General features: G+C 48.3%; 1 protein-coding gene and 1 pseudogene across 1 annotated transcript; both read right to left on the bottom strand.

Annotated features, from left to right (window-relative positions):
• Positions 1–10,227: 10,227 nt before the first annotated feature.
• LOC149360265 (glycerophosphodiester phosphodiesterase 1 pseudogene) lies at positions 10,228–11,194 on the bottom strand (annotated as a pseudogene).
• Positions 11,195–14,130: 2,936 nt separating this feature from the next.
• LOC149360264 (uncharacterized) lies at positions 14,131–22,258 on the bottom strand. Its single transcript, XM_089569227.1, has 3 exons — positions 21,043–22,258; positions 16,955–17,287; positions 14,131–14,268 (listed from the first exon to the last, which is right to left on the bottom strand). The coding sequence occupies exons 1-3, from the start codon at positions 22,150–22,152 to the stop codon at positions 14,131–14,133; spliced, it is 1,581 nt and encodes a 526-aa protein (XP_089425353.1). The 5' UTR covers positions 22,153–22,258.
• Between the last annotated feature and the right edge of the window lie 3,814 nt (positions 22,259–26,072).

The following is a 26,072-nucleotide window of genomic DNA, read 5'->3' as shown; positions in this document are numbered from 1 at the left end:
GTCGAGGTCACCGATGCGACGGAGAACCTTGTACGGGCCAAAGTAGCGTCGCAGCAACTTTTCGCTCAATCCACGGCGGCGAACTGGCGTCCATATCCAAACCCGATCACCTGGCTTGTAATGCGTGTCTCGTCGGCGCAGATTGTAGCGTCGAGCGTCGGTGTGCTGCTGGTCTTGAATGCGAAGCCGCGCAAGTCTTCGGGCTTCCTCGCCGCGATGAAGGTAGGCGGCGACGTCAAGGTTGTCTTCGTCGGAAACGTGCGGGAGCATTGCGTCGAGTGTTGTCGTGGGCTTCCTGCCGTATACCAGCTGGAATGGGGTAAACCTGGTTGTCTCCTGGACGGCAGTATTATAAGCGAAGATCACGTAGGGCAGAATGGAGTCCCATGTCTTGTGCTCGGCGTCGATGTACATGGAGAGCATGTCTGCGATGGTCTTGTTCAGACGCTCTGTGAGTCCGTTGGTTTGTGGATGATAGGCAGTGGTCCTCCGATGGCTTGTCTGGCTGTAGTTTAAAATGGCTTGCGTCAGCTCCGCTGTAAACGCCGTTCCTCTGTCTGTGATGAGCACTTCCGGGGCGCCGTGTCGCAGCAGAATTTGTTCGACAAAAAATTTTGCGACTTCTGTTGCGGTACCACTAGGCAACGCTTTTGCTTCGGCGTAGCGGGTCATGTAGTCGGTGGCCACGATGATCCACTTGTTTCCTGATGAAGAGGTCGGAAAGGGGCCGAGGAGGTCCATCCCTATTTGCTGAAAGGGCTTAGTTGGCGGTGGTATGGGGTTCAGGAGTCCGGCTGGTCTAGTCGGAGGCGTTTTGCGTCGCTGACACTCACGGCACGTTTTCACGTAATGGGAAACGTCGGTAGCTAGCCGTGGCCAATAGTACTTCTCCTGGATACGGTGCAACGTGCGAGCAATCCCGAGATGTCCTGCAGTCGGCTCATCATGACATGCCTGCATAATTTCTTGCCTGAGATTTTTGGGCACGACAAGAAGATGCACTGTCCTGTTCGGCGCGAAGTTCTTCTTCAGGAGGACATTATTGTGAAGGACGAAGGACGACAGTTGCCGCTTGAACCCTCGGGGAGGCGATGCGGTCTTGCCTTTCAGATAATCAACTAGGCTTTGCAAGTCAGGATCCGAGTGCTGCTGCTGCGCGAAACTGCTGGCGCTTACCGGTCCTAAGAAAGCATCGTCGTCTTCCTCTTCGGGTGCTGCGTCGACAGGAGCTCGTGACAAGCAGTCTGCATCGGAATGCTTGCGGCCAGATTTGTAGACTACAGTTATGTCGAATTCTTGAAGACGCAGGCTCCAACGAGCAAGGCGGCCGGAGGGATCTTTGAAATTGGCCAGCCAGCACAGAGCATGGTGATCACTCACAACCTTGAATGGTCGTCCGTATAGGTAGGGGCGAAATTTGGACGTGGCCCAAATAATGGCGAGACATTCTTTCTCTGTCGTCGAATAGTTGGCTTCGGCTTTCGACAGTGAACGGCTAGCGTACGCGATAACTTTCTCCTGTCTGCCATTTTTCTGAACGAGGACCGCTCCTAAGCCCACCCCGCTTGCATCGGTATGAACTTCGGTTTCGGCGTTTTCATCAAAGTGCCCGAGCACAGGAGGGGACTGTAAGCGGCGCTTCAGCTCGTTGAAAGCTTCCTCTTGTGGCCTTTCCCATTTAAAAGGCACGTCAGCCTTGGTAAGTTGAGTCAAAGGTTCAGCGATGCGCGAAAAGTTCTTGACGAATCGTCGGTAATAAGCGCACAATCCAAGGAATCTGCGTATAGCCTTCTTGTCATTAGGCTGTGGAAACTCTGCGATCGCAGCCGTCTTCTGGGGGTCGGGGCGAACTCCATCCTTGCTTACGACGTGACCAAGGAACAACAGCTCCTCGTAGGCGAAGTGACACTTCTCTGGTTTCAGTGTCAGGCCTGAAGACTTGATCGTTTCCAGCACTATCCGAAGCCTTCTGAAGTGGTCTTCAAAGCTTGAGGAGAAGAGAACAACGTCATCTAAGTAGACTAGGCAAATCTGCCACTTCAAGCCTGCGAGCACCGTATCCATTACTCGCTGGAACGTCGCTGGGGCAGAGCAGAGGCCGAATGGCATCACCTTGAACTCGAAGAGTCCGTCTGGCGTGATGAACGCAGTCTTCTCGCGATCTCTTTCGTCGACTTCAATTTGCCAGTAGCCGCTCTTCAGTTCCATCGATGAGAAGTACTTAGCGTTGCACAGCCGGTCCAGTGTATCGTCGATGCGGGGGAGGGGGTAGACATCCTTCTTCGTAATGTTGTTCAGGCGGCGGTAATCGACGCAAAAGCGAAGGGTGCCGTCTTTCTTTTTCACTAGGACAACCGGTGCTGCCCAGGGGCTCCTCGATGGCTGTATGACGTCGTCACGAAGCATTTCCTCAACTTGCTTGCGGATAGCTTGGCGTTCTAGCGGCGATACGCGGTAGGGGCTCTGTCGCAGTGGTCGCGCGTGTTCGTCTGTGACAATGCGGTGCTTGGCAAGCCGGGTTCGTCGCACATTCGATGCTGATGAGAAGCAATCGGTGTACCTTTGAAGAAGACTGCGTATTTGGTCTTGTCTGCTCCGGGGTAATGCCGGGTTGATGTCGTACGTGGGTTGATGGCCTTGGTCAGATAGTTCTGCGGGTTGGTCGGGTAGGTCAAATACGTCTCTGATGTCTGCCAGCTCGTCGAGGAAAGCGATCGTCGTACCTTTGTTTAGATGCCGGTATTCTTCGGTGAAGTTGGTTAGCAACACCTGGGCTTGGCCTATTTCGGATTTCGGCGACTCCCCTCGCGACGCTCAATCCTCGATCCAGGAGTAACTGGGTGTTCCCCTCGATAACGCCTTCGGCATTTTCGATGTCTCCAGTACCTATGCCGACGAGAACACTTGATCGGGGTGGCACGCTCAATGCTTCATCGAGGACGTTTAAGGCAACGTGATAAGCCGCGCTCGTCGCAACAGGTATGGCTTTTTCCGTGGAAAGCTTGATCGACTTAGATCGAAGGTCGATGATCGCCCGATGTTCGTTCAGGAAGTCCATTCCCAAAATCACGTCTCTCGAGCATTGCTGTAGGATCAGGAAGGTTGTCGCATAGGTTCTCCCATTAACAGTAACTCTCGCGGTGCAGCGTCCTGACGGCGTAATCAGGTTGCCACCTGCGGTGCGGATCAGCGGGCCATCCCAGGTTGTTGTTACCTTCCTGAGTCGGACAGCGAGTGGGCCACTCATGACAGAGTAGTCAGCTCCCGTGTCCACCAAGGCAGTAACCGCGTGATCGTCGACCGTAACTTCAAGGTCACTTGTACGCGTTCTCGTATTGTACGTTGTCTTCGGTGTCCGATCACGGCTTCGTCGAGTAGTGAGGCTGCGGTGGGCGTACTGCGACGTTACTTCACTGGGCAGCGGTAAAAGCTTCAATTCTGGCCGCGTCGTCGTCGTCGTCGTCGGTGTCGTCGTCGTGGCATGGTCTTGAGTACTCGTCGATGGAGGATCTTTGTCATTGCGCTTAGAAGCAACCTCACCTCCAGAGGCTGCTTTATTTAGTTTAACCTTCGGGGGCTGGGGGAGCGTCCACGCACGGCGTAACCTCGGCTAGGAGATACAAAGCGCTGGGACGATGGCGACGGGGAACGTGATAGGCGGCTCGGCGATGAGTATTCTTCCCGACGTAAAAAGTCCTCGATTTCGACTGGTCGCTGGCCGGGTCGGGGTCGTGGAGCGTCGTAAGAGAACCCTCGGATGCCCAGTCTTCTGTATGGGCAGTGCCGGAGGACGTGACCGGCTTCTCCACAGTGGAAGCATAGTGGGCGGCGGTGGTCGGGAGTTCTCCACTCGTCGCATTTCCTCGGCTGCGCGCGTCGCTCGTAGGACGGGCGGGTTGGGGCGAGTGGGCGGCGGTCCAAGGCAGCTGGCTGAGGGCGATAGGGGCTTGGGTCCCGTCGTCGAGGTGCAGGACGGCGCACAGCTGCGGCGTAAGTCATGGCTGGGGGCTGCAGAGGCTGCGTGGTGGTCGGCGTCACACCCAAGGCCTGTTGAACTTCGTCCCGGATTACGTCAGTAAGTGGTGAAACCTGCGGCTGCGTTCCATTTGGCAGCAATCGTCGGAGCTCTTCTCGTACTACTTGGCGTATAACCTCCCGCAGGTTATCGTTGTTAGCGGCGTCCAGGCAGTTTGCTGAAAAAACGCGCTGCTGGCGCTCATATTGGCGGGCTCGGGCGTCAAGTGTTTTTTTCATCGTGGAGGCCTCTTGTATGAATTCCGCCACGGTTTTCGGTGGGTTCCGTACGAGGCCGGCAAAGAGTTGTTCTTTAACTCCTCGCATAAGCAGCTTGACCTTTTCTTCTTCCTTCATGTTCGAGTCGGCACGCCGGAAGAGACGCTTCATCTCCTCAGTGTACACTGCAACGGTCTCGTTTGGGTGTTGTATGCGAGACTGTAGCAGCTGCTGGGCTCTCTCCTTTCTCACGACGTTTGTGAAAGTCTTGAGAAGCTGCTCTTTGAAGGTTGCCCAATTCGCGAGGCTGGCTTCCTCATTCTCAAACCAGACTCTTGCTGGTCCCTCCAGGGCAAAGAAGACGTACCTAAATTTCATGGCATCGTCCCAGTTGTTAAAGACAGCCACTCGGTCGAACTGCTCCAGCCATTCTTCGGGGTCGGCGCCAGGCGAAGCGTCGAAGGTTGGTGGCACCCGGGGCTGCTCCAGAATGATTGGAGTCGTCGTCTGGGGCAAGCTCATGGTGGACGTTGCTGCTGGCTTTCGCTTCCGGGTAGGGTCCGGCAGATTCCCGAACTCTGGTGCGTCCCCTTGCAGGCGTCGGCTAGCGCGGTGGACTGGACTCAGGTCCTGCGGTTGATGACTCAGAGGGCTGGCGTCACGGCTTGTAGGGGGTGTCCGGAACATGAAAGGCTACCCCGCACCTCCACCAGATGTCACGTTGTAGTTACGGCAGTCCAGTGGTCAGGAAGACACCAGTCAGTCTTGGAAACGAAGCTCTTTATTTGGGCTGACTTGCGCCCGCAAAATAACTGAATCACTCGGCGGCGGCGTAAGCAACAAACGTGCTCGTCGGTCGTCGAACTACGAATGCCCGCCGCTCGCGGCATCGCTCAATTTAAAGCCGGGAAAGAAACTTCCAGATAACAGGACAAGATCATCTACAGTAATCTAGAAAAACCTAGATGCAGCCTTTCATGGCTGCGATCAATCGAGATTAGTCTGGTCGCTTCTCGCGTCACGAACAAAAGTGATAACAACCCTTTACTGCAGCCTTGAGCGTGAACGAACAAACATTACAATGATACGTGGCAATATGGTCCTCTAAGAGCTACCTTGGAGGCAGGTGGACCACCTAGGTCACGTGACCTTGCGGCACCATTACATGCTGCCCACCGGATAGTGAGCAAACTGCACACGCTGGCAGGTGGCAGTTAAAGTAATGATTGGTTGCTCGGGAAGGGCAACCGAGCAACTGCCATCGCAGGGCACCGGAGCATCTCTTAACCGCGGCACCACTGCGCCAGGAGGGGTATGAGTACTCTCAGGGATCTAGGAGTGTAAAGTAGAGAACGACTTTCTGCAAGATGAAAATTAACCCGTAACGCTACAGCGCCATACCCCTCAGGCGGAGCTCTAGTGTCCCTCCAAACTGCAGGCATAACCACTCTTTCCGTTTTTTCGTTTTTATTCGGTTCTTTCTCATAGTATTTGTCCAATTGTACATAAACGTTCAATGTGAAATTACTGCAGTTCAATGTTAACCAATCCTTTATGTATTTCTATTTCGTTTTTTGTTTATTTTATGAGCTTAATGTCCTGTGCTCTCGAATGGGAGCAAGAAGGGCTCAGGCTCTTTGTCAGGCATTCATTTGCCTTTTAGCCTACGCCCTGGGCAACTGTACGATTGAGTTGTCTGAATAAAGACTTTGACATTGACTTATTCAGTTCAGCGGCACGACCCACCGCATGATCAAAGCTTCATGCTCAGAGACATGGCATCACCGATAGACTGAGTTCAGGCCAATCGATTGATCTGGCTGAACGATGTCCACCACAAAACCAGAGATAAGATGTCTTCGTATGTCCCTTTGCCTACAGCACTTCCCTGCAGAATGCAGCGCAGATGCAGTCATAAGCAATACAATCCTTGTCTTGCGAGTATCAAATGACCAGAAAATGAAACTAAGTCCGTTATTAGTGAAACCGAATCAAGTGAATCAAAGGTAATTTTAGCGCCATGGGTCCTTGAGAGATAATTATCTTAGCAGCCGGCGACATATGGAGCAGAACACAACGTTGTGATTTTGTTCAGGAGCTAAAGCATATCTAGAGAGTTTTTTTATTTTCGCTAAACCTCCACGTGTGTTCTCAATCTTTTTAGCACAGTCTGAACATAAAAAATAAAAGTGTCTAATGCCGATTACTGTGTAGGAAGCAGAACAAACCTCTGAAGAGAGACAAGCTGCGCTGGTACCATCAGGCTTTTTGGTGATCCTAAAGGTACGTCTTTGCCAAAAGTAACCCGGCACAGGTGGTTCGTTTTTTAGCCGCGTAGCGAAGCACTCATGGCAGCCCTTAAGCCCTGATTCTGTGTAAAGTATGATGAGCCCTTGCCCTTTTGGCCTTTAGGCCTTTAGGGGTGCCTTGAAGGCTCCGTTATGCGGTTGAGAAGCAAAAACCTGTTGCTTGGTTACTTTTGGGAAAGGCGGTACCTACGACAGGATAGTTAAGAAAATGAGAGAAAAGTTTAGGGCACACATAATTGCCTGTTGAGAATGGGGTATCATTAAAGTCTTAATTCTGCTCGGTCTGCTTGTTGTCCTCCGTCACTGCTGCTCGCCTTATGCGCTGAGTTTGTGCGGCCACCGATACTTCCCAACACATGATAACACATCACTTTATTTTCCTTGAAGGCCCCCAGTGGGGTGCTACTCACATCTTGAGCAACAAACATCCGTGGTCACCCTCTCCACCAGCGGATATATTTCACGACACTATGCGGCATTTATTCTCATCCCATTATAACCAGATGCGTGGAAGTGTCTAAAAGCGTCTGCGCACAACAAACGATTGCTGCCAACTTCACCGAGCTAGCTTCCGAGCTCACCCACGTCATGTGACCAGCAGCTGCTAACTGCCAGCGCATGTGCATGCACCCATGTCATGTCCTACGTGACGCCCATGCCCAAGTTACTTCGCCCATGCCAGGTAGTCATACGAAGACAAACATCACCGCGGGCAACCATGGCTCGGCCATGTTACTTGCCAGCGCACCTTCCAACTCGGTCATGTCATGTAGTCTCACTATGTCACGCCAGCCAGTCAGCTCTAGACCTTGTCACATGACTCTTTGACGTCATCACTATTTGGCAAATCAGTGCTCGGCCATTATACGTGAAATTGTGAAGCCATCACTGTTCGACCAATCAACGACTTTTAGGTCTCATCACTTCGTATTTTTTTTTTACTTACCTCGCCGTTTTGTTTCTAGATGGAGCTTCTACCGGTATCGCATTAGAAAGTATGCTGAACCTCAACGGCGCACTCTGTACACGGGAAAGAAGAGCTATTACCAACACACATAGCCGGAAATTGTGGCCAAGGGCAGTTTTCTATTCGAAATTGTTTGCGAATATCTTTTTATATAATGTAAGATTACACTATAGCAATCAATGTATATGTAGATTTCTCTTTACAGGCTTCCAGTTGCTACGCATCGGAATCGTAACATTAAATATTACAATACTAGTACCTTACAGTACTTCGCCGTTGTGTTACAATTAAAATTGATGCCCATGAGTCTAGGACCGATTCTGAAAATTAAGTGAGATCTGTTCGGTCCGGACTATAGAATCACGTTAAAAATTTTGTGTTCACGCAAAAACGAATAAAGCCAAATCGCATGTCCGTTGAACATGCTTGATCGAAAAAGGAAATACTATGACACAAAAGAGAAATTTAGCGGGGATGAAGGCAGGAAAACCTAAGCCATCGTGTACACAGGCGAGATGCAGAGCCGACGGTATACTGCGTATACTTTAGTAAGCTATAGAACAGAACCGTGTTGGGTTTTATCCAAGCGCAGTGTCTGTCATTCGAATCGCCTCGCAAGGATTGTCTGGATACAAATAGACCGAACTTCATGTGGATTCATGCAAAGGATGAGTGAACTGCTTATTCTGGTAGGATTCCATACTTTGCCTCATGAGTTAGGGCAAAATACTACTTTTTGAAGTTTCAGATTTAGATCAATTTTTCCGCTTTCCTGTTTAGCAGGTTTTTTGATATCTGGTGAGTCCGATGGCAAAATGGCAGCGAATAATTCGGCCGTATTTGTTTCCTAATATATGTGAACAAGAAATAACAGATACGATTCAGAAATTTGGGCCGCATTCTGCGCCACTCTCCCTAAAGACGGTAAGTACCTGGGAACACCTCTAACGAAGAACCTTAGCTGAGACAAACATGCTGACACAGTATGCCCTTCTACCTTCCTTCCTTAGCATTTTTTCTTGAGGCAAACTAAAATAAGCAGCTTCAAACGTTAGTCAGTTGGCGTATACTACCATGAATAACCGAAACTTAATTGCGCGTGCTCTGTTTGAGATTCTCACCGAGTAACATTAAAGCGTTGAAAACAATTCAACGTAAATCTGCTTGGTTGATATTTTCTCAATACTGTTCCATCTCACTTACAATTCTGCTGTCTCAGCATGGTGTACAGTCCCTGCGAAATTAGGGCAAAATGAAAAGGCTAAAAACTTGTTTTCAGTGCGAAATTACAAGTTTTTACAGCTCCCGATATTTTGGATAGCGCTAACGCCCGGGTGAGCAGGAAAAAGAGACACAGAATCAGTAGCTCGAGACTTTACTAAAATATTTCGCTATGAAATAAAATGCGGAACAAGCTAACACTATATACTTTACTAGCAGTAATGATTTTCATTCATGTCATATTCATGACATCTATGATATGACATGATATATTCTACTTTTTTGGTCTGCTGCCAGGGCTTCTCTGGCCGCGCAGTTTGTAGAAATAAATAAATAAGGAAAGAAAGAAATAAATGTGCTTATTTGCAGGGATCAGTGCAAAGGAGCACGATTATAGTGTACAGTGTTAGTGGCGGCTGTCATGTAGAGTTCTTTTTCTACTTTGTGTTCTGCGCTCAATGCTGAATGTTCCCTGAAAAAATTTTAAGAAACGGACAACTTTTCTCTCATTCCCGTGAACATTTTTTTTTTTGCTAATACTGCAGTCCCCGCTGGGGATTTGAGGCGAATAGGATAAAAGAGACATTTATGTTTATGTAAACAGAAATAATGCGGGAAGATTACCTAAAGGCTTGAACTTTGCGGTACACAAGCACACATAACGCATTTCTAAAGAATATGGGGAACAAACGTTACAGTGATGATTTCCAAACTTGGTCAATAGTTAGATTCCAATAAATTCATGTTCGGGGACTGAAAAGAATATTTAAAACAGTTCTTACGCCTATTAAAGGGGGTTATTATGCGACTATGTCTCTCTTTATTAATACAACCTCATGAAGGAAATATTGACGGAAGATCTGTCTTGCAGTGGCTGATAAAATTGAAAAGGGAATCGTGGTCATCATACACAGTGTTTTTGGGCTAATAGTGGCAAGCTCAGATTGGTTAAGAGGCGTGTCACTGAAGTTTCTGGAAGATATTGTTACGGGGAAAAACTATTTACATTTATTTACAAGCGGTAGGTGAATAGTTCCTAGCGGCGAGCATCAGGAAGCACCAACGCCAGCAGGAAGCACCAACAACCTCTTCTCCTTCGTGCGACCCTTTCACGCGGGAGGCCACTTCGACTTCCACTTCCTCTTCGTCGTAGCAATATTATCAGCGAGGCAGCTGCTTTTTTGCAACATTTCTACTTGCTAATGCGAGTTTCAGGGAAAGCTTAAAGAAAGCATGCATAGTCTAGTATCAGGCGAATTAGTTTTGTGTCAGATAGGCGAACAGAGTGAGTAGAAAGGCTCAGCGCCCTGCTCAGAAAGAACAAATTTTATTTCGAAAATTTCGTGAATTAGTGCCATCACGCGTTCATCCAGATTTCCTAGGCTTCCGTGCATCGAAAAAAAGTGCAGTTTGAAAAATTCCGCATGTTAATATAAATGTCCAAATTTGTGTGTTATGACGCTCATATTAAGAAATATAACGAAATTAAATCGAGAACGAAGGAATCCCACAGCTGTAGTCGGCACAGCTAAGCGTGGCGCAACGCATCCGTAATGATGGGCACTCGAAGTACCTTGCGCAGGAAATCGTTCTGTTTGGAGTTGCTGGGTGTCCACGCAATTACATGTAAGCCTCGGTCACGCCACGAGCGTACGTAGTCGGCACTCAAGAAGTCCTTGTTCACCAGGACAGCCGAAACACCGGTCACATAGGACGTGAGGCCGCAGTGAAAAGAACTGTCCGCAATCCAGTCGAGCACCTGCGCCAGCCAGTGCTTGACGAGCGACTCGAAGCGGGGCTTGTGGTTCCCCTCGTCGGAGTGCGAGTAGAAGCCAGGCCGCCAGGTTAATGCAGTCACGATGTTCGGATTGCGTAGCCGGAGACCGTAGATCAGCTCGGGGGAAGGGGAGGCGACGAGAGCGAGGCGGTAGAGCGAGGGATTCTCGTAGAACAAGCGGTTCAGGCGTACAGCAGAGCGGGGACTGAGTTCCTTCACATGGATGATGATCCGTAGGCCCAGCCGCAGACATTCTTGGACAGCCTCCTCGATAGTGGGCACGCGCTCCCCTCGGTAGCATTTCGCTAGCGGATGCTTGTTGGCGGCGTCGAGTTTGCTCAGGTGCTCGGAAGTCGTGCTCGCCAGCTGACCTACCCCGTTGGTGGTCCGCTCCAGACTGTCGTCATGCAAGAGCACGCCGACCTCGTCGCTCGTGAAGGACAGGTCCAACTGCACACCGGAAGCGTTGCACCGCTTGGCCTCGCGGATGCCAGCTAAGGTGTTCTCCGGCGCTTCGCGTCCTCCGCCACGGTGGGCGAACACTGGTGGCAACGACCCGTCGCTCCCGTTTCGCCCGCCAAGAATGACTTCCGTGGCCCGGGCATCGCTGACGCGTGGCCGGGGAGCCTTCAGCACCAGGTTGCAGATCAGAGCCATGGCTAACACCGTCAGGTACAACGGAGCCATTTACGATGCATCGAATGCGCCGGTAATAAGCCGACGGTACAGGCATCACTCACGGTACACACAACGTCTAGTGGTCGCTGGCATCACCCACAGCAGCTTCTTCGAACGGCTTTGTTGCTTGACTGAAGTGCCAAGCTTGCAGCAGCAAATAGTGAATCTTCTTCTTTCTTCCGCCACTGCGCTTGGTGTACATCCATAGCACCGGCCAATTTACCCGAGAGCAGCATGAATAATGACACTCGAATTGCCAAGCAAAGAGTTCAGCACAGGTAAAAAAAAAAAAAAATTGTTAGAGATCACTGCGGCACCCGTATTGGAAAAATGCGCAAGCATGACATCACACTTTATGACGGCGCCGAAATGTCATACCAGAGAGATGCATTTTGGGCTGTCTGGGATATGAAATTCTCAAATACTGTTGTCTAGCACACAAGTTTATTTTAGGCAGACATCTACCAGTTTCTTCCCATACTAGGGGCTAATGTCGTTCTTTTTGAACAGAAATTCTCTTCCAACCTAACAAAGGCAGTCGCTATCCAAAAACCGATCTCCTTAATCCTGTTTTCAACTTTTCAGCCTTTAATTAGGTACATACAAACAAGTGCGCTGGACATATGGGCGAAGTTAATGCGGTTACTAACGTAAATAGTTTTAATGCAACATAATTCTTATGCACTACTGCATTATTCCAAAGCGCTGAATGCAGCACGAGGTGCTTTGTCGCTTACTTAAGATTAAATAAACGGGCCGTGAAAAATTTTCATCCCCCCGTACACCACTGGCTCGCTTCACAAACCTTTCTGGTAGATCCTTGTATTTGGGCGTGCCTTAGCCATGATGTATATTGTTTGTTTTTAGGCGTATTAGCAAACGGAGGTAGGCCGATAAACTCATAGCTATAACTGGAGAAAGGGAGAGAAAGAGGAAGAACGAAAGCAGGGATCAATATCTATGTACATTGGCCAATCCCCCGCCCTGGGTATGTGCCATTAAGACCGAGCACAACATCATCATCATCATCATCAATATATCCCTTGTGGGTACGTGCCATCCTATAAGCCCAACAACAAGCGCAGCTGGGGTTGGGAGGCAGATTTTTAGCAGCGTCCCCGCGCACTGACAAGCCCATCATAACGGGAAAATTGCATTATTGTCCCAAATTTCAGCACATTTTTGAAAAAAAAAAGAAGCAAGAAAAGCGCCGCGTGGACGCCTCTCGCCAGCATGCGTCATAAAACAGGGTAGAAGGAAATTTCGGACGGCGGTTAGGATTGTGTGTGTGGCTGCTCCCTCCGTCGCCGCTCACCGACGCAACGCGCCGAGGGATTGCGTCAGGTTTCTGGAATGTCGGAGGCGTTTCTACTCGACGTCGCGGAGAGGGCGTAGCCTTGAGTGTGCTAAGCGATGCCTTCTCCCTCTGCACTGGCGCGTCAGTGGCGGCGCCTCATCAGAAAGCGCTCGCTGCTCCTCGAAGCCAGTCACAGCGCCGGACCAATGAGCGACGCGCGCCCGGCGCGAGTAGGAGGAGCAGATTTGCACAATCGATACGGTGTGTATGTGGACGCCTGCCTTTGCGCGAAGGACAGACAGACGTGGACCGCTGTTGACTAGCCCGAGCCGCCGTTTAAGCTTCAGAGAAGACCGCCCGCTGGACTCCCGGGACCACACCACTCGCCCAGCCACGGTCCAACGAGGCAGCGCGCGCCAGTCTGCGAGATGGCAGCGTCATGAACCTCTAGTCGTCGGTGTGTCGCAGTTTCCGGTGAACAAATTGTTTTTTGTTTGCCTCTCTTGTCTTAGTGCAATTTAAATGCAATGCACTCTCTCGAGTGTAACTTTGCATAAGCTGCTATGTTTTGTCAATCAGTTTGTATGCGCTTCTACTAGTGATTGCGAAAACCTCTGTATCGTCTCATTGGTGTATAAAGTTTGTTTTATTTGTGAACCTTTGGCTCCGACCCATTCTCTGGCTTCCGACCGGTGAAAGCTGGGCACCAAATGACCTAAACCCCTTGTCACTTGGTGGCTGGTCTTCCCATAGCTTGCCACGCTGAGTCGAGGGCATCTCCTCCGAGTCCGAGACCACTACCTCCACGCGCTCTAAGGATGTCTGGGAACGCACGCTAAAGTGCGTGAAGTGGTGACAATTTATATTAAGACGTTGTTTCGGTAGGTGGTGCCCGCAAAGAGCCTGAAGGCGTTTTAAGAAAATCAAAATAAACACTGCAGAATGTTTATCACAAGTGCAATTGAAAGCTCACAGATCTTTGAAGGTAAAGTTGAGGAACAATAAAAAGAAAACAAGCGATAAAATTCCAGCTCATTACAAAATACGAGCAAACAACGTTCATTGTCCCATTATATCCCGTCACTTTGTGCGTCCGAAAATTGTGCCCACATTTTACAAAAGAGCAGACCATAGTGCAATGATTCAGATAAGATAACTCGAAGCTGAAGGCTCCTTGTTACACTTCTAAGAAGCACAGAACTTGTCCTTGCATTCCACCATACCCATTCAAGCCACAAACCTGAGTCCTTGTAATTACAAACTGCTAGCAATCCATTGAGTGCTTCTCAGATGCGGGAGGGCCATTTTTTATGGCGCTTAGCTAGCCGAGCGAGGTTCATACTCAGGTGTCCAGATTGTGAATTCAGTTCAAAATAAGCCAAACACCGGAAGCTGGCACCATGGCCAGTGTCTTGATAGCGACAGGACAGAAAGCACATCCTGTTAAAACACAAATATAGCGGGAAAATGGGAACGCAATATACAAGAAGGCGAAAATATTTAGGAAAGTTTCGACATATATCGGGAGAGAACGATTGCTTCGTATGCGTTCTCCTACAGGAGCGGAAGCTAATGTGATATCTAGCGACATAATCAGGAAAATGCTATTGGCTATCAAGGTGCAAAGTTAGGAGAATCCTTCAGATAGCTATGGGGGCGCTGTTGTTGTAGAGGATGGGAGGAAGTCGGGCCAAGAAAAGTTTGCGAATAGCCGGTGCTGTGGTCCGCACTTGAAAGCACGCTGGAAGTGGATGGATGCCGGGAGAGCCATGTTGCAGGTGGCAACCTGAAAATGCAAAAAGATTAAACATATTTTGCGACCGTAAGCTGTAGAAAGCTCTCAAACAGGAAATAAGAGAAACTCAGTGTAAACAGAGGTTGAGCCTTTTCTGTCTTAAGGGAGCTACAATTTGTGAGATTAATCAACGGGATCATAATGGTGTAATTAGTTCATCGCTCAAGAATAACTGATTAGAAAGTAATAAAAACAACCAGATGCCACCGGTGAGATCCGAACCCACGACCTCTTAGTTTAGCGTCCGAAGTTCTACCAAATGAGCGGCGGCGGCGACTGGCCGGTCGTCCGTGTGAAGGGATATTTATGTTAAGTTGCGTATAACACAATCTTGAGAGTCTTCACCAGTGCCACCCTCGGCCATAGCGGCGGACGCGGTACGTTCTGTATTACCGCGATTGTGATGTGGAACGTGGTCGAACGATGAGAGCGGAAGGTGTCTTAGAAACCTCTCATGTTACATATGGCGTCAAAACTGCCAGTAACCGATGCCCTCGTTGAGCTATTGAGCATACATGGGAAGAGAAACAAGGGGCTTGCTACGATAGAGGGTGGCTACTGCGACGAGTTAAGTGCACTGGAGAGGTTGTTTGCCTGCAGGCTTCTCGAAAGCAGATACATTTTGGCGCGATTTCGCAAATATTTGCGAAATCACGCTGAGTTCGGCCATAGCGCGTTCTCGAAGTTCTTAAAACTGATATGCTTACCACTTTCGGCTTGCTACACGCCTCTCAATAGTTAAGGAGCCAGAGATAAATACTTCAAAGTTAGTATTAAATATTAGTTAAGCACTGCTGGTTAGCACGTCGTAGCTGTATTCTGATGTAAAAGTGTTGACAGTGCTATACCGAAAAAAAGCGATCTTCCAACTCAAGAAGTATAGATTTAAAAATTGTGAAAAGTCTTAGGTGAAACACCCTGTACACGAGAAATGTCAACAGATACAGAAACCAAGTAGCATATTGGGAGAATGTTTTCGCTTATTTTATAATTTTTGCACAATGCTATAATAGTGTAAATAAGACATAAAGATAACACAGATTTGGTGGAACTTCTGTCCTAAATTTAATGTGATAATCTCTTCCTCAATGGTATGAATGTTATGTCCGCTTTAACGTCGTGATGCTGCGTCTGGTCTATGGAACGGCATCTTGAAGACTAGACTCACATCTAAAAGCACTCAGGGTGACGATCTTACCCCATCGTGCTCGACAGCAGAAGTGGGCCTCCGTAGAGGGCTGATGTTTACTTTCATCCCTCCTTTAATTTTCGGTGTTTATTATTATTTATAAAGGTACAGTACGTTCACAAGCAAACCTAAAATATTTACCTGAGCGCTCACTTCCTGTAATGGTACCGGCACACGATAATGCTCTTTGGAAACGCTGCTAGCTGTCATGCATGAGTAGACTATACAATTAAGGTGCATGGAATAAAACTCCACTGTAGGGTTCACTTGCTACACTTTTTAGATGATAGGGACAAAATGTGTACATGGCCGACTATCATCTTTTTCCTAAAGAATACTGGACAAAGAGGTGGATAGGACGAGTTTACTTCCACAAACCGTTTCTGAAACACATTCTGTCGACAAAACTGTTAAATTGGCGCTTGCGTTAGGTGGCAAGAGTTCCAGCATCTGCTCTTACAGTGTCCACGTATGGGCGCTTATGGCCACGTGTAACGGATTTTATGGCGAACAAACTAATGATCTATGACCCATCGTTGTGACTAATGTGAACTGCTGGCGTGACACATCGCTCACAAGACGCTTTAGTGGCTCGACCCTAAAGAAATGAGGCGCAGGCTTTCTTAACCTCTTTACATTAGCATTTACAACGGCCTTCCATAGGTCTTCAATACCGCACGCCTGCCGACAGCAGGTAAAGGGATCGAAACAGACTGGCAGGCGTGTCCGAGGAAGGGTGATACTGACGCCGGCCGCCCTCAAAGCCATGGTTGAAGATATCGCCTCATGACCAGTGACTCACCTGCATCACTGCTATTGGAGCACGTGCAATTCGCACATGACGGCGCGCCTACCGCGCAGCCCGAAGCTCTGTAAGTTATAGCGTGTACCATGCGCGCGTAAACGTGCCCTGGTTCATTAACCGCTGGCCAATGATAGCGTATTTCCCGGCACTGCTTGTGAGCCAATCATCCAGTATATGTTATTAATAAAATTATTGATGGATGATGCTTTTGAATAAATGCTTTTCAGTATTGAGGATGGCCAGAAGGCGTTTAAATAATGCAGTCGCAGAATTTATGTACGTGTTCGAAACGACTACGATTGAAGTGCTTTTTAAAGAGTGTGAAGGCGCAAACAACAGTTTTGGAATAAGAATGAATTTCAAGAACTTTTTTTTTTTGAAAGTGATGAGGGAAATTGTGCAAACCCATAAAAAAATGTGCAGCCTTGCGGTGTGGCGAGTGGTATAAGGTGGGGGAATAAAACTTGTCATCGCGGTCCTTTTTTTCCAAACATGAGGCGCCCGTAGGTAGCGCGTTGCATGGACAAAGCGGTCGCAAAGATTGATAGGTTCCAATAAGTGATTGCGCGGCAATTTCACAGTGTGCCCGCAGACAGCGCTCCGCGAAGCAGAAAAGCAAGCTCTGAAGTTCTCCAACTACGACTGAACCGCAATATGCACGAATAAACATGTGAAGAACTGACCATCCTGAGGCGCTCTCGTCCGGTCGCACCACAGCGCGAGAAGCACGTGAGCAGGAAGAAAAGCTGGTCCAGTGGGACGCCCTCGAACGGCCAGTGCTCGTCAGGGTTACGCGTTGCTTCAGTGAACGGCCAGGCGGTGGTTTCGGAGTGCCAGTCCGTCATGTCCGGTAGGTAACTGGCGGAGTGAACCGCGATGCTTGTCAGGGACACGTCTTGTAACTCCCCGAAGTTTGCGCCGGGCAGGAGTCCGCTGGCTGCGACCAGCTTAGTGAAATGCCTCACGGCGTCCAACGCCGACAGAGCACCAGGTTCTACTTGATTGGCGTCGTATTCCTGGTAGGTACGAGATGCGGAGGAATTGTTGTGAAGACTTGTGTCCTGGAGAATTTGCGCTCCTGCCGTTCTCATCGTAATAGAGTAATAGTAAAAAGGAGCTCTAGTAGTACCAGGTGCCCTAACGTTTAAAGATTTAGAACTGAAATGGTGGCACCAAACAAAATCTTACTGATTCAATCGCTGCCACTGCTATATTCAGTTGCGTATAGGTGGTTCTGTATACACTCACGAATGTGGCGTGTACGTTACGTCTGCAGAATGCATTGATGGTTGCCTTTAGATTGCATACAAGTAAAGCAAGCCGTATTAGGCCGAGAGTTGCGTTGAGATGTCTCAAAGTGCCATGAGCAACATCACTTGAATGATCAGCGTTGAAATCTACATTTCGCTAAATTTTGTAAGAGGCTACCCACCAATATCGCAGTCTCTTTTGTTGCGGATAATAGTTGATGCGTGAAAGGTTATGCAGAATTGGCGCCGCACGTTTGCGTCGTTGAAAAGGAGTAGCGCTTCGTTTGCAGAACACGCTTTCAGGCTACCCTGCCATTCGGCTCCATTGTCCGCCTAAAGTACTTCTAACGCCGACCTCAAAGTGCAGAACAAGCCAGGGACTCACTGCGCTAACAAGTCAACAACATAGGAGTGTAAGCTTAATTTTTCTCGAGTCGAGCTGAACCTCGCATCAATATATCAGACTCTTCCATTTACAGTCATACAATCTACTTCGCGCAAGAGAGCCTGAGCGGGAGCTCTGGAAAGTCAGTATTCCTATGCCACCCTCGCGGGCAAAAAAAAAAATGCACATGCGTGACTCCGCGGAGAGTCGAAGTTCACGCCGAGAACCGAACCCATTCCGCCTCTCATATTGTTCTTTAACAGACACTCCTCGTCTGTTGTATCCTTAGTCCCAAGCTGGGCCGTGCGGAAAGCCACCCATGGAGCGAACTTAACTGAACTTTTTATCCGCTAAAGGAACTAAACTCTAAATGTACTGACGTGTAACGAACAAAAGCCCACTATGCATGCGTTCGAAGGTGCTCGAGTAACGGCGAAGATCGCTGTGTAACTGCGATTTTCTCTCCATATCTCTCGGAAGCCGCGCTTCCGGCTACTTCATAAAGGGAAAAAAAAGTACGAGGAAAAAAAGTAGCAAAGAATGTGACGTCATATGCACAGCTTTTGCAGGGCATATACTTCTGATTTCCCTTCCCGAGGCTCCTTTGCTCTGCATAGTTAACATTGCTAGCCAGTTTTGTTTGTGATGTTTTTAAGTAAACATGTCTGCTCCAGCGCCTATGATAGAATGCGCTCCGCGTATTTTCGTGATACTTAGATTACTTCGTTTACAAATATTGCATTGCGCGCAGTGTTTTAAGGTGCGCTAGAATAAACTTCCTGAAATGTCTTCATGAACCGATTCGTCAGGAATGCGGACAGTCTGCCCATCGAGAGAACGAAAACCGCCGACGGCGCTATCCGTGCCGTTCTTGCATCCCGTTACGCAGTATTTCATGAAGCAGCTGACGTGAACGAGACACACTTCGATTAACAGAGAGGCACCCCGGCTTCCAGAACGCAGCAAGCTAAACCGAAAACCGGGTAGGAACTATCATTGCGTAGCCATGTGAGGGCCTCTTTGCCATGATGGTTTTGAGGTGATTTTTTGGATACGTTTTAAGTGCACCTCTTGCTTTAAGTGCACCTCTTGTTTTTCCTCCATGGGCAACTTTCACAACGTCCGGTACAGCGGATTCACCCGAGCACCTTCTAAGACACCAGTGGTAGGCTTCTACTCGCTCCGCGCCATTTCCTCTAATGTGCATTGAGCAGCTTACCCTTAGAATGGAAAGTACATCTACCTTCGCTTCAGGTTTGCCCTCCGGTCTGGAATCATGTTCTTGCTCAGGTTCCTAGAGGCTCGCGAACGGCGTTCGTCTCTACGAGACTGGGAGTTAACTCATTCACCACTTAAAAGGATAAAAGCAAAATACGTCTGTTAGGAGCATATTTTCGGCCTTTGGAACGAAAAGATGCTCAGCGAATGTCCCTTCGAGTCTTCTCGTCGCTTCTCCCCTACGCTTTTCCCTTCAAGAACCACATCAAACCGATATGCATGTAAATGTGCCACAGCCTACCTCTGAAACCGGAAAGTGAGCTCTAATTGGCGCTTTCCAAATGAGGTCTCCACTGCCGGCACGAACGGACTTCAGGCGCTTCAGATAAGTGAAAAACCAGTTCAGCAGTGCTGTGGAACATTGTATCTTCTGATTATACTCTACTCCGCCGGGTTGTTTAACTTGCGCCATAATTTTATTGCCGGGCGCTTGTTCCGCTTGAGAGCGTCTATCTTTAATATTCGCTTCCTGATGCATGCTATCTCGCCGCGCCGGCCGAATTTCGGTGGAGGCGAAATGCTAGAGCCCTGTGGACTGTTCGTTGTCAGTGAACATTAGAGAACCTCAGGGGTCGAAATATCCGAATTCCTTCACAATGGCGATCTTGATAGCCTGAGATGCTTTGGGACAAACACCACATTAGCCAAACTAAACCAAACGATACAGTCAATCTATACACTCTCCATGAAGTTCATATAACCTTTATTACCATCATATTGATTTTGCACTTGAATCAAAAAATATGTACGTACGCATCCCCTATCTAGACAGCATGTGGTGTATGAAGAATCAGTTTCATCGCTGCCTATTTCTTATGTATAGAATCTGTCCTCACATAATAGCACAAAGATGCATTTGCTTTCTTCCTACCTATTGACTTTTCTTTTGTCATTGGTCTGTATACAGCATTTATGTTGACTGTAGATTTAAAGATGGCGTGCTGATTGTAGGTAGTATAAAATTGCATGCGTTCCATCTGTATTCTTTGGATAAATTTAAATAAAGTAAATTCTGAAGCGACTATTTCTTTTTTACAGCGAATAGCTATTACATAGCTCTTTTGCGTTAAACGCCACGTATTACGTAGGCATGTGCGAACAGTGCGGAAAGCTTCTTTCCTCACGGCAGTTATTTGTGCACAACCGGGCTGCAACATATATTTTAGGTCCATACAAATGTTACCGCCACAAATTACGAAGTCCTTCGAGTATATCTAATATCTCTCCGTGCTGAGGCATGCAGGGCCAGTACATTACCTAGGCCAATTAGATGTGTTTTTCTTTGCGGGCAAAGTTCCGGTCCCCTTTTGATGCACTGGCAAAGTTAGGTGACGTCAGAGGTAAAGATGAGGGAAACAATAACAATTTCTGTTGTGAAATTTGAGCAAGGATGGGAGCTGCCAAAGAAGCAGAGTGACATCATTTGGAACTGATTTCAAGTGTTCATAGAGGTCGGGAGGGAACGAGCTACCCTCGTGCAGTTTTAAGCGGAACGACGCTGACACCACAGTTTTTGCCAAGGTATTCTGCTTTCGGGGCTAGGTGCCTTTTCCACATAGTTATTCCAGTCCTCGAAATACAAGATTTAAGAAATTTTCTTTCGTCATTAGTAATATTACAGCCTTCAGTATTTTGCATCGCACAAGCCAAGGAAAGTCGAACCTCAAAACCATCATTTCGCGTCACCTGATTATCTTGGGAGGCTCCCATGCCGACACGTTAGCTAACATTTATTTTAAGGTAATATGAAAAGGATAAGGACTGGAAGTTAAGGCCAGTGCCATATAACCAAGGACTCGCAATCGGACCTTGCGTGTCCAATCGTTGCGTCTATGTTTAAGACAGAATCAGTACTTGCCTGGTAACGGGCATTGTAATAAAAGGTGAACCAAAGAAGCTGGTAAATTTGTCCTGCCAGAACGGTTCCGGCTATTGCAGCAGGAACGGACTTTGGGTACCAGGGTTTATAGAGTGGCCAGGAGGTCAGGTAGTTGTCGAGGATTAGCTCTCGTCCCACGAGCAGCCGGTACAGTCGGACCATGCAGATCCCCGGCACGTGATAGATGCTGTGCTCTGGCCGACGCAGGGACTGCTTGAAGAACGCAACCGTGACCTGGGCAGCCCTCCGGTAGGCGTTGAAGAACGACGGGTCAGTCTTATTAGGCAGGTAAATGAACGCTTTGTCGATCATATCCCATGTGCTGGTCATGTTGAAGGCGTCAATGCCTATTCCTGACATAGCTGCGACCACCATTTTTTCGGTAGCCTCGCCATAAACGCGTGCCCACGCACTTATTACGCGTAATGTCAGACGCATCATGTCCCACATGATCGAATTGTCTCCCTGAGCGTTAAGAGTCAGCTGCCATCTCACCATCGGTATCACAGCTTCTAAGGCGTCAATGCACTGTAATATGCGATGGTTCTCAGCGCTGCTTTCTCGACCCATGTCCACAAGCATGGCTTTGGTCAAATACGGGGAGAGCATGGGCGACAACTTCCAGACTATGTATGCACCAAGGAACATCTTGAATCCCTTACGAAGGCTATCCTGACTTAGAAGCGTCGCGTTGAGCCGCGCAAACAGTTCCGGCTGAAGGTTCACAATTTCATCCGCGGGCCAAAGCTGCGACTCGTCAGGGAGGTAGCCGTTGACTGCGCGCCGAATATCAGGATCATTCAGGCTGAGGAACTGCGGGATGGCATTTTCACTCCAGAAGGCGCTAACAAGGTCCGCAATATCGAAGTGCGTGTCCAACACATCGCGGATCATGGCTGAGTAGGACTGGCCTTCCCCGCCCACAATCTCGGCGCATCGCCGCAGGTAGTCGGCCGCCTTGCTCTTGGCCAATAGCGCCTCGATGTCGCGGATCCATTCGATGCAGCGTGGCTCAAGCGTCGTGTAGATCGTGTTCTCGGACGGCCGTGAAGGGTGGCGGCCCACGTAGAAGGCCCAGAACACGGGCATGCCGAATTGTAGTGACGCCCGCACCAAGATGTCCAGAAGTTGGGGTCGCGTCGCTTCTGTACTGCTTGGCCATGGGAGATCCAGTTCCTTGAGATACGCTCGAAGCTTTTCTTCACCGCGACCCTCGGGCTGCGAATGACGTGCAACGGTGGCTTTATGTGCGTCTCCGGCTACCCGCCTAAATCACAGGCGTAACGGCCACCCATACATGCAATGAGATGACAACAGTGCCTGCAATCGACCTCTCACGCCCCTTTGACGGAACCTACTTCACGGCACGACTGGATTGCCCAATGCGCGCAGGCGGTACTCTCTAGAGAGCGCCAACGCTGAACCCTGGATCTCCCCAGTGGTTGAAAGCTCATCCCTACGTTGTCTTCCATACGTTATGCTCGAGCCTTACGTGTCGGCCGGTGTTTTCGTACAGGAATTCATGTACCGTAAACATCTTGACGTACCTTTATATATATATATGTTATTACCTGAGCACACATTCGTTCACAAAAAAAAAACTCGCGAAATTAAAACACTCCTCCGAAAGGTGTAGGTTTCATTTGCAAAGTCTTATCTATTCGGTGCGCAGCAGGAAATGGGCTTAGGTCGCACCTCGAATTTCAGGGCTGCCAGCGTAAAGTTACCTGTGATGTTCCTTTTTAATATTTTAACTTTCCTTAATTACTAGCGGTTCGGCCGACGTTTCACATTCCCTTAAAATGTGTTTCTTAAATTTTAAAATGCGTGCGCACTCTTAAATACGTCTTCTTGAGCACTTTGCGTGCTTTCAATAGCCGCGATTAGATAGATGTGGCACAATAAGTGCCAACACAGTAAAAACAGCCCGAAAGCGCGCACCGACATAAGAAAAACACGGGAGCCGATTGGAAAAATGAACATTGCCTTTCAAGAAACGGAAGGCACACTAACTGTCTCGTTTCACGCTATACATCCGTACCGCACAATGAAGAAGTAAATGGAGGAGTGAGTTAAAGACTATAGAGATAGTGTCGCCGTAGTTAAGGTCTCGGGAGATATCTTCGACCACCCGAGGATATTTAACCTCGTCTTACATCGCAAAGCACGCGGGCGTGTTTTTCCTTTGGCCTCCATCACAATCCAGCCACGTCTGTCTGAATTTATACCGAGGTTCTCGGGCTGAGCACCCGAACAAAACTAAACAGTGAATAACACATGCGAGTTACAGCTGGCTGGCAGCTGAAGGTTTTAGCCATCCTTCGCTTTTATTTATCTCTTTGCCCCGTCATTGTGATACTTTCAGAGAAACAACATCGAAGACGGAAATCCGTAATGCAAAACACAAAACGCGGTGAAGAGGAACGTAAGTAAAAGATAGTGGCAGCCCTCATTAAGTGCAAGGGCCTTCTCCAACATAAAAGTATCATTGTCGTAGTTAGAAAACTAATCTGAATCGTCATGTTGCGCCGAAACGACGGCAACGGCATCGTAAAACAGGAAAGCCGCGTATGCTTTGCGAAAATATTACGACTGCTTCGACAGTGAGAGGCAGGTGGATTGCAAAACTGTGACGTCAGCGTCCGCGACAACGGGAGGCGATGACCTGCGCCAGGCGGTTTGGATGATAGTTAAAAAAGTAACTGCCTCACTTTTGGCGGAAACTGAATCTGCGCTGTGAGGTAGAGGATAACGGAGAGAGTGGAAGGGGGAGACAGAAATAGGGTCCTTAGTGGAGGGCTCCGGAATAATTTCGACCACCTGGGGTTCTTTAAAGTGCACTCACCATAAGTCGATTTGGCGCTTCGCCACTATCGAAACGCGGTCGTTGCGGCCGGGATTGCGCCGCACAGAATCACCGGGCTCCATCTATGGCTATGGGATAGGCGAAAGAGACCTCGTTGGACTTTTGGGCCCACGCGGCAACAGCCATGCAACAAGACAACATGGTTCTTGTAAGGCAATGTGATTGACGGCCCTGCAGCCGATATCCGGTAACGGCCCTTTAATTGAAGCTGTTCTTTCAGATATCGCTCACCAATAAAACCTAGCCGTACCCTACATGCGCAGACGCTTCGGAGTCACGAGTCTGCACAACAAGCGGAGGCTTCGTATCCACTTCACTCACCCGGCTGAGGCAGCGAAATATGAATCCTGCTGCCTTGTCCTTAGCCTTGAAGGAGTGCCGAGGGATTCTATCAAGTAGAATAGCCTTGATAGTGCTCCATGTGAAGGCGAAGCTGTACTTGTCCAAGGGGGCCAGGAAACGACGGGTTTCTCTGCTGTCCCAGCCGCTGCACACGTGTCTAACGAGAGGGGCGGTGAGGGTTGTGGCATTTTATTCGGGATATTGCGAAGCGTGTGCATAACTGCGACGAATGCCTTGAGCATCGTTATTCTTCATTGCCTCTAATATATTAATGCAAAAAATGCTCTGGTGCACTGGCGGCTAAATGAATATATACATACATTTTTTTCCCTCCACGTTATACCTGGGCATAAAGCTGGGCAAAAAAATTACAGAGCACTACACTCCTTGCAAAGAGAAGCGCTTTGTGTTCGCTCTCTAGCAGCGGCACGCAGTACGAGCCCTGTACATTTATTGTACGCGGAGTCACGTCGACGCACTGCGAACGGACTAAAGACCTTGTACCATTTGGTACGAGAAGTGCAAAGGTGACTATTTCCATTTATCGCCGTCAACGATGGGAGAGGCGAGGCAAAAAGCTGCGACAGCAGCTTGACATGTCCTCGCCTCCTACAAAGCAGCAGCAGTACACGTACAACGTGTACAATATAGAATTATACACAGAAGAACACAGGAAAAAAATAGAACGCAATAACGAAGAAAATATAATGTACAGAAGGCACAATCTTAAGCTGGCGTGTACGATGGCCGCGTATTCCGTGCTCCTGCTGCTTACGATGAAGCAAACTTGCGAAAATACCAAATCTAACTATCGCCTTACTAAGCCCGTGCTTAATATTGGGTTTTCCGCAAATTTGCTTCGAGGCAAAGTGCAGGAGCGCAGAAAAAGCGCCCACCGCGCACGCAGCTAAATATATGGCCGGCTGTATAGCCTGTACAAAACAAAAATATACACACAAGGCCTAATTAATTATAAGTAAAAGTATACACACTGAACTCTTCTTTCTTGCGAAAGAGAAAAGGTAAATACAAGTCTCCAAGGCGAAGGTAAATTGGTTATTAAATATTAGACAAATTTCTCAAGGCGGTAAATGCACTACTATGAACAAAATGCACGGAAAAGTGAGGACACAAGGGTAATGCAGCGAACGAAGGTGACAGACATAACAAAGCACTCACAAAAGTGTGTATTCCTGAAAATTGAATTAGGCATAGTTTTTGACTATCCGTCAAAATACTCTGGACGAAAAACGGTACACTAGAGGAACAAAATTTTCACTTTATTTGGGTTAACACCAAGGATATCAATATTACCCGTGAGGTACATTTTACGTACATCAGGAATTCGATATTTTTAATATTTGGAATTCATCATTAATCCGGAAGGAATGCACTTTCTAGAACTTGGGACTGAAATGAGTAATGTTTCTGTTGGACTAACTGTGCGGCTGTGTATATGAGCATTCAATATGCAGCGGCACGTTTAAAGATAATTATTTTCGCCTTACAGTCTGTGACTGGTTCCGTTATTGACGTTGTGCAGCGTGTTGGGCCAGATTGGGGAACGGTGGCTTTCGAGCAATCATTCCAGCCGTTTTGAAGCGGTGAATTTGAAGAAGTTAGGTGTGCAGCGGCTACAGTTTTTTGGAAATGAGACCAAATCTAATATTTCTTTCAGCAATTCGTAACGACTAAAATGAAAAATCGAACAGGGCCAGATTCAACACCACGCCAATATATTTTATTCTGGAATATTACCATTGTTATTTTTACTCTGGAAGATGGTGGCGTTGCTAGGAAA

Source organism: Amblyomma mixtum, chromosome 2, assembly GCF_055824585.1.
Source record: "Amblyomma mixtum isolate Tamu chromosome 2, ASM5582458v1, whole genome shotgun sequence".
NCBI lineage: Eukaryota > Metazoa > Arthropoda > Arachnida > Ixodida > Ixodidae > Amblyomma > Amblyomma mixtum.
The sequence above is the reverse complement of the archived record's forward strand: the minus strand, read 5'-3'. Positions and strand labels throughout refer to the sequence as shown.